The 8,433-nt window shown below is 47.8% G+C and overlaps 1 protein-coding gene across 1 annotated transcript in view; it reads right to left on the bottom strand.

The window, feature by feature from the left end:
* Positions 1-1,570: 1,570 nt before the first annotated feature.
* Positions 1,571-8,433, bottom strand: part of LOC121522379 (activin receptor type-2A-like) — a 29,452-nt gene continuing 22,589 nt past the window's right edge. The window contains exons 7-11 of the mRNA XM_041806660.1: positions 8,045-8,190; positions 6,132-6,246; positions 5,431-5,569; positions 4,411-4,541; positions 1,571-2,498 (exon numbers count right to left, since the gene is read on the bottom strand). Of these exons, the coding sequence (XP_041662594.1) occupies positions 2,304-2,498; positions 4,411-4,541; positions 5,431-5,569; positions 6,132-6,246; positions 8,045-8,190 (726 nt within the window). The 3' untranslated portion in view covers positions 1,571-2,303. The remainder of the gene's footprint in view (positions 2,499-4,410; positions 4,542-5,430; positions 5,570-6,131; positions 6,247-8,044; positions 8,191-8,433) is intronic.

Raw genomic sequence — 8,433 nt, 5'->3', positions numbered from 1 at the left:
AGTCTCATAATGACACCAGTCTCATCATGACACCAGTCTCGTCCTGACACCAGTCTCATCATGACACCAATCTCATCCTGACACCAGTCTCATCATGACACCAGTCTCATCATGACACCAGTCTCGTCATGACACCAGTCTCATAATGACACCAATCTCATCCTGACACCAGTCTCATCATGACACCAGTCTCGTCCTGACACCAGTCTCATAATGACACCAATCTCATCCTGACACCAATCTCATCCTGACACCAGTCTCATCATGACACCAGTCTCATCATGACACCAGTCTCGTCCTGACACCAGTCTCGTCCTGACACCAGTCTCGTCCTGACACCAGTCTCGTCCTGACACCAGTCTCGTCATGACACCAGTCTCGTCATGACACCAGTCTCGTCCTGACACCAGTCTCGTCCTGACACCAGTCTCATCATGACACCAGTCTCATCATGACACCAGTCTCGTCCTGACACCAGTCTCGTCATGACACCAGTCTCATCATGACACCAATCTCATCCTGACACCAGTCTCGTCCTGACACCAGTCTCATCATGACACCAGTCTCATCATGACACCAGTCTCGTCCTGACACCAGTCTCATCATGACACCAGTCTCATCATGACACCAGTCTCGTCCTGACACCAGTCTCATCATGACACCATTCTCGTCCTGACACCAGTCTCATCATGACACCAGTCTCATCATGACACCAGTCTAGTCATGACACCAGTCTCATCATGACACCAGTCTCATCATGACACCAGTCTAGTCATGACACCAGTCTCATCATGACACCAGTCTCATCATGACACCAGTCTCGTCATGACACCAGTCTCATCATGACACCAGTCTCGTCATGACACCAGTCTCATCATGACACCAGTCTCGTCCTGACACCATTCTCGTCCTGACACCAGTCTCATAATGACACCAGTCTCATCATGACACCAGTCTCATCCTGACACCAGTCTCGTCCTGACACCAGTCTCATCATGACACCAGTCTCATCATGACACCATTCTCGTCCTGACACCAGTCTCATCATGACACCAGTCTCATCATGACACCAGTCTAGTCATGACACCAGTCTCATCATGACACCAGTCTCATCATGACACCAGTTTCATCGTGACACCAATCTTGTCCTGACTTGGTTCTGGTCTCAGGTAATCCAGTTGGTCTTGGTGTGACAGTGTTATGACTTACTGCAGGTGTCTGAACCCCTCACTGGCTTAATCTATTTTATTTTGAAGGAGCTGAAAGAAAAGCTGTGGCAGGAAATGAACCCTTTAGTTAGTAGACAAAGAAGAAGATGAGAGGAAGAGGAGGGAGGTGGCAGAGTGAAACTAAAGGGGTCAATAAACTCAGACATGTTTGATCATCTGAATTTTAAATAGTACTCATAACCATTAAATAAATATATTTCCTTGATTTTATTTACACTTCATTTAAATTTATTTAGATGATTTTGTGAGTTTTGAGGCTCAGAGGAAAGACTAAAATGACTTCATTGTACAGGAAGACTTATTCTGTAATCTGTTCTGGTGATTGATCAGCTGATTGATGATTGTCTTCAAATCCATGGAGTTGAAGAGAACCTTTTTTTTTTTTTCTTTTTTTAAGGAAAAAGTGTCAGTGGTTACTTCATAAATAGTTTTACAGGTCAAAAGGAGGAAACAGTGAATTTATAAGAGTTAGTGTTGATACAGATTAAATCTGACAGAACCTGATTGATGAAAATGCAGAATAACTTCTGAATATATACATGATTATAACGATTAAAGGTGAATGTCAAACACCCAGTGTTGATAAAAACACTGAAATAAAGGTTTAAATGTGCCTCTTTGATAGAACCTCATGTCTTTTGTCTGTCTGATGAAGTCTGAGGGGACAAAGGATGAAAAAGGCTGGCTGTAAATAGAATAACTTATAAATATTTACACCATGATTATAATGAGCTGATTAAACGGTGGAACTCTGCCCATAAAATCAGGAAATTAACAGCAGGATTCAGACATTCAGAAGCTAAAACTACTGACACTTGCCTCTTTTATTCTGAAAATATCACAGCATTTCCTGTCACAGTACGTAGAAAAGGTCCGCCAGCAAGTCTTCTGTTTAGTTAAACAAACAGGAAATGATGTCAGAGGAGGGGTGGACATCAGTGAGGCTCACCTGGAGGAGAGAGCATCCACTAGACTGTCCTCACCTGGTCAGCTGATCCCTCCCTCCAGCTGTGATTGGAGCCAGACGGCTTACTGTGGGAGTCCATGCTCCATCCTGATTGGTCCTCGGCCTAGTCATAGACCTGACTCTTTTGGTGGGTAGTCCACGTTAGTTACCATGGTAACGACTGTAACGATCTCCTCTGGTGCTGTGACGCTCGTCTGCCGCTGCACCTGTACAACGCGCTCCTCAACGCAACCCGCGGACAGCCGCGCCTCGGCCTCGTGGTCCCAGCACTCCTCGATAGTCTCACAAAGCATCACCAGACCCTGCAGGGGGCGCCAAACACACAATGTTGATACTGGGGGAAACTCCGACTATGAGTGGTCATCTACTGACCACAAGGGGGAGCTCTGACTGTTCCTGTTCATCTACTGACCACCAGGGGGAGCTCTGACTGTTCCTGCTTATCTACAGACCACCAGGGGGAGCTCTGACTGTTCCTGTTCATCTACAGACCACCAGGGGGAGCTCTGACTGCTACTGTTCATCTACAGACCAGCAGGGGGAGCTCTGACTGTTCCTGTTCATCTACAGACCACCAGGGGGAGCTCTGACTGCTACTGCTCATCTACAGACCACCAGGGGGAGCTCTGACTGCTACTGCTCATCTACAGACCACCAGGGGGAGCTCTGACTGTTCCTGCTCATCTACAGACCACCAGGGGGAGCTCTGACTGTTCCTGCTTATCTACAGACCACCAGGGGGAGCTCTGACTGTTCCTGTTCATCTACAGACCACCAGGGGGCGCTCTGACTGTTCCTGTTCATCTACAGACCAGCAGGGGGAGCTCTGACTGTGCCTGCTCATCTACTGACCACAAGGGGGAGCTCTGACTGTTCCTGTTCATCTACAGACCAGCAGGGGGAGCTCTGACTGTTCCTGTTCATCTACAGACCAGCAGGGGGAGCTCTGACTGCTACTGTTCATCTACAGACCACCAGGGGGAGCTCTGACTGCTACTGTTCATCTACAGACCACCAGGGGGAGCTCTGACTGTTCCTGTTCATCTACAGACCACCAGGGGGCGCTCTGACTGTTCCTGTTCATCTACAGACCAGCAGGGGGAGCTCTGACTGTGCCTGCTCATCTACTGACCACAAGGGGGAGCTCTGACTGTTCCTGTTCATCTACAGACCAGCAGGGGGAGCTCTGACTGTTCCTGTTCATCTACAGACCAGCAGGGGGAGCTCTGACTGCTACTGTTCATCTACAGACCACCAGGGGGAGCTCTGACTGTTCCTGCTCATCTACAGACCACCAGGGGGAGCTCTGACTGTTCCTGCTTATCTACAGACCACCAGGGGGAGCTCTGACTGTTCCTGTTCATCTACAGACCACCAGGGGGCGCTCTGACTGTTCCTGTTCATCTACAGACCAGCAGGGGGAGCTCTGACTGTTCCTGCTCATCTACTGACCACAAGGGGGAGCTCTGACTGTTCCTGTTCATCTACAGACCAGCAGGGGGAGCTCTGACTGCTACTGTTCATCTACAGACCACCAGGGGGCGCTCTGACTGTTCCTGTTCATCTACAGACCCAGCAGGGGGAGCTCTGACTGTGCCTGCTCATCTACTGACCACAAGGGGGAGCTCTGACTGTTCCTGCTTATCTACAGACCAGCAGGGGGAGCTCTGACTGTTCCTGTTCATCTACAGACCACCAGGGGGAGCTCTGACTGCTACTGTTCATCTACAGACCAGCAGGGGGAGCTCTGACTGTTCCTGTTCATCTACAGACCAGCAGGGGGAGCTCTGACTGTTCCTGTTCATCTACAGACCACCAGGGGGAGCTCTGACTGCTACTGTTCATCTACAGACCAGCAGGGGGAGCTCTGACTGTTCCTGTTCATCTACAGACCAGCAGGGGGAGCTCTGACTGTTCATGTTAACTATTCTATAGAAACATTTATTGTGTCCTTCCTGTGAAAGTCTTTTCCAGAGGAAGCTGAACAGCGCTGATCTCTGAACATCCTAGCTTTGCTCTGTCACTGCCTGCTTTTAACATCGGTGATGATTATCAGGATCAAACTTTATTTCACCACAGAGCTTTAAGAACAATCCAAAAACCCATGGAAATGAAAACACTCAGAGCTTACCTCCAGGTTGGTTTTAAAGCTCACCATCCCTGAAGCAGTCTGTAGTGTGAGCAGTGTATTCTGGGTAATGCAGTATTACTCACAGCATGTTTCTGCCAGCATTCTCTGAGCGTTGGTCTCAGCTTCTTATGGACGACCACTTCCTGCATGTCCTCAAGAGATGGATGCTGACCCACCTCCTCCTCAAACGGCAGCATGTACTCATCCACTGGACCTGGGGGTGAAGATCAGACCGGACTTTACTGATCCCACAGTGGGACATTAACTGTGGATCTGTAAGCAGACAGTGTGCTGAAAGCAGAAACGGCTCCATCAACAGTACCGCTGAAAGACGAATGAACAGTAATGTGTTTTAACGGTGCTGCTCTGACACCATGGTGTGGCTCTATGCTCTTTTCATGAAGGAATGAAACTGCCGCTACATAGTCGAGGCAGCCATCGATGTCGGCTTCCAGTATAACTAAGCCCCGCCCCTCCCCACTAGGGATGGGTACTGAATTCAGTACTTTTGTAGGTGTCGATCAAATTCTGTCGATACTACCCAGTACCGATTCAGGTAAAATCAAACGGTACCATGTTCCGGTACCTAAAACCATCCTTGTGACTGGAGGAGTGTGGAGGAGTAGTCAATTTTCCATGCCGTACGTGAACGCAGCATTGCACGCATGAGAGTAATGATGTTATTTCAATGGGCTGTGCTTCTGCGTGGAAGGTCTATCCACGGTCTACTATCTATTTTGACTCCATCCTCTGTTGTTCTTTTGTTTTAAACGTATCCTCCCTCCATGGACCCCAACACACGTTTCCAACAGGGTAAATGAGAGGACTAGGAGGTGGTGGGCGGGGTTTAATCTGCGCAGTAAAGAGACAAACTGGGTAGTTCTGGTAGTTTAGGATTTCATGTTGGAGTCAGGAGTAAAAACACTGTTGATGTTATATTACAAATACTGCTTGATGTTGTTTTTATTTATTTGATATTGAGAAATAAATATCTAAACTTCTGAAGTTTTGAGGTTGTTTCATTAATGAAACATCCCTTATTATTCCACATTCACACACTAAAGTACTGAAAATGGGCGGTCCATGAGAGGAAGATGTCTCACCGTCAGCGGCCTTACAGCGGGAGGCGAGCTCCCACAGCACCAGGCCCAGAGCGTACACGTCGATCCTCAGGAAGGCGTCTCTCTGGAAGTTTATGGCCCCCTCCAGAACCTCAGGGGCCATGTATCTCCTCGTCCCCACCTAAAACACAAACAGCTGCTGTTACAGTCTGGACCACAGATGTATGCCGCTTTCCTCATGGGCGCCATCTTGGAGAGGGGTAGCAGGAGCTCAGAGCGAATCTATCCATCGTGACAACATTCAATGGAGGATAAAATAAGAACCATTCATGAAATCAGACAATAAAAAATGAATAGCTAAATAAAAATGAAGGTTTTCAAACTGAGAGAAGATTCCTGTGATTCTCTACAGAATAAATATTAACATTAGCATTAGGGCTAATTGGAAAACAGACACTGTGATAGCTGTTCTCCCTGCGATAGAGCGATATTTCTAATCTTAAAAAGGAAATTAAAGCAGACACATATTTCCTTTTGGTGTACATGCATTGAACTTAAATCGATAATTATATTTGTTCTTATCATTGGGTCTTTAGGCCATTTTCAGCCACCTGACACCCACAAACACAGTAGAGGGTTAGCCTGCTGCTAAACCAAATGCCGTGACCAGGATGAGCTCCGCCGTGAGAGGACAGACTCCTCTGACACCCACAGGAGACGGTTCATTATTCGGGGACACTCACCTGTCCATGAGTGTCTCCTGGAGACTTTCCTGCCTCAAACCTCAGAGCCAGGCCAAAGTCAGCGATGCAGGCAGTCAGGTTGGACTTCAGCAGCACGTTTTTACTCTTAAAGTCCCTGAGAACAAACACAGTGATCCCTCCTGTTAGGCCTGTACATGGTTCAACAACTCTCTCTAGTTATTTCTGTTGACGTTTGATGTATTTAGTATTTCATGTCTGCCAAAAGCCCTGAGGACAACAGCCTGATCATCTGTAGGTGTGTGATCCCAACATTCACCACCAGGTGGAGCTGCGGCTCTGTGAGCATCAAGCTAGTGAAAGTGGAGGTCAGATGTTCCTACAGCTCTGAGAGTGAACGCCAACACCAGTGGGAGAGAAGATCAGCTGGTGGAATCATGGGAACGACCCAGGACTGGCCTCAGACGGGGGTAAAACATCCAAGGGGGTCAAGCTTTTACTGGAGGAATCCTAAAAATGTGTGTGGATGTCCACTGACATCTAGACTACAGACAGGAGCTGTGAGGTCTCAGTCTGGACCATCAGAGGCTCTTAATGTTACTGTGATCTGAACACGGTCCCACGTCTGGACTCTCACCTACATGAGTCTGCATACTAGGGATGCATCGATCCCGATCCTGGTATCGGGTATCGGCCTGATCCAGCCCCTCAAAGCTGGATCGGGTATCGGTGGATAAGGGTCGATCTGTGGTGCCGATCTAGACAACCCAGCTCTAAGCCTTTTTTTACCGGGCTCTCATATGATGTCACACGCGTGCCCCTTTCAAGGAAAGAGCGATGATAGCATGGAAGCGGCTAACAGCAGAGGCTCTGCGGTGTGGAGGCACTGTTTGGAGAGGGGGGCGGTCACTCTGCAAGATTCAACACAAGTAACTCAAGTAAGCATCTGAAGAAGCACCACGCCAAAGAATATGAGGAATACGAACAAAGGAAAAAGGCCAACGAAACGAAGCAGTTAACTTTGTCTGCTACTCTGCAAAGACGAGAGAAGCTGTTCTGGAGGAGCAGGAAGACTCAGGGGCAGCAAGCAGCAGCTCCACAACTGTTGCTCAGGTGCGGTCTGATCTGACAGAGCCAGCGACTCCTGCCACAGACGACCCATTCCAGCACTGGGCCGTCAACAGACTTGGGTTACCTGGCCTTGCTGCCTGTGCCACAACACACCTCAGTGCTGCCTGCACCAGTGTAAAAAGTGAGAGACTTTTCAGCACAGTCTCTGACATTGTGGATGAAAAAGAAGCAGACTAACTGCAGAAAGGGCTGAAATGTTTGTGTTTGTGAGAGAGAATCTGTCATTGCTCTTCCATGAGCGCTCTGAATAAAAAAGGTGAGCCCTACTCATATGTGAAATGGACACTTCAGCTGCTGTAACATTTGTTCAAGGAATTCAAGGGCTACTTGATTTGGACATTTTTTTAGGTAGTTGTTACTATGGGTGAATTTTTATTTTACTAAACTGTTGAGATTGGATTTTATTTTGTACCAGAATTTTTGTTGTCACTTAAAGAACCTGACACTAAGACTAAATTATGATTTAATCAAACAAGGTTGGTTGCTCTATTTTCCCACTTTGTTTGCAGTATGTGGGTACAAACACAGTTCTGTTTCTTTGTTTATGCTGCATTACCAGTCTACAGGGATTAAAAGGTTACAGTTCAATCTTAATTTCTCTAAGTTCTGAAGCGTTGTTTTTACCAACCTGCTGGTAAACATCAAACACTTTATAGTTTAAATAGATATCCACTTCAGTTATCTACACATACTCATTTTTAGCCTGTTACCCAAAACAGTTACCAGTCTGGTCCCACAGCAGGGCATGCAGGTTCTTCTTTTAATACTGGGATCAGATCGGTATCGGGACCAGAAAATTGGATCGGTGCATCCCTGCTGCATACCTGTGAGCGATGGCCGGTTTGTGTCCGTCCTTGTGTCCTGGGATGTCCTCATGAAGGTAGGCCAGGCCCCGAGACATGGACTGGGCGATGACACAGAGTTCAGACCAGGAGAGCACGTTGGCCTTCAGGTAGTCCGTGAGAGAGCCCTGAACCCAGACCAGACAGAGGGAGGTTAGAGAGAGAGCTGTGGTCTAGGACAATGGTCTTTGGACTAGTCCACCATCAGACACCACTACTAGGAGAGCCCTGGACTAGTCCACCATCAGACACCACTACTAGGACAGTCCTGGACTAGTCCACCATCAGACACCACTACTAGGAGAGTCCTGGACTAGTCCACCATCAGACACCACTACTAGGAGAGCCCTGGACTAGTCCACCATCAGACA

Source organism: Cheilinus undulatus, linkage group 15, assembly GCF_018320785.1.
Source record: "Cheilinus undulatus linkage group 15, ASM1832078v1, whole genome shotgun sequence".
In the NCBI taxonomy this organism is placed as follows: domain Eukaryota; kingdom Metazoa; phylum Chordata; class Actinopteri; order Labriformes; family Labridae; genus Cheilinus; species Cheilinus undulatus.
The sequence above is the reverse complement of the archived record's forward strand: the minus strand, read 5'-3'. Positions and strand labels throughout refer to the sequence as shown.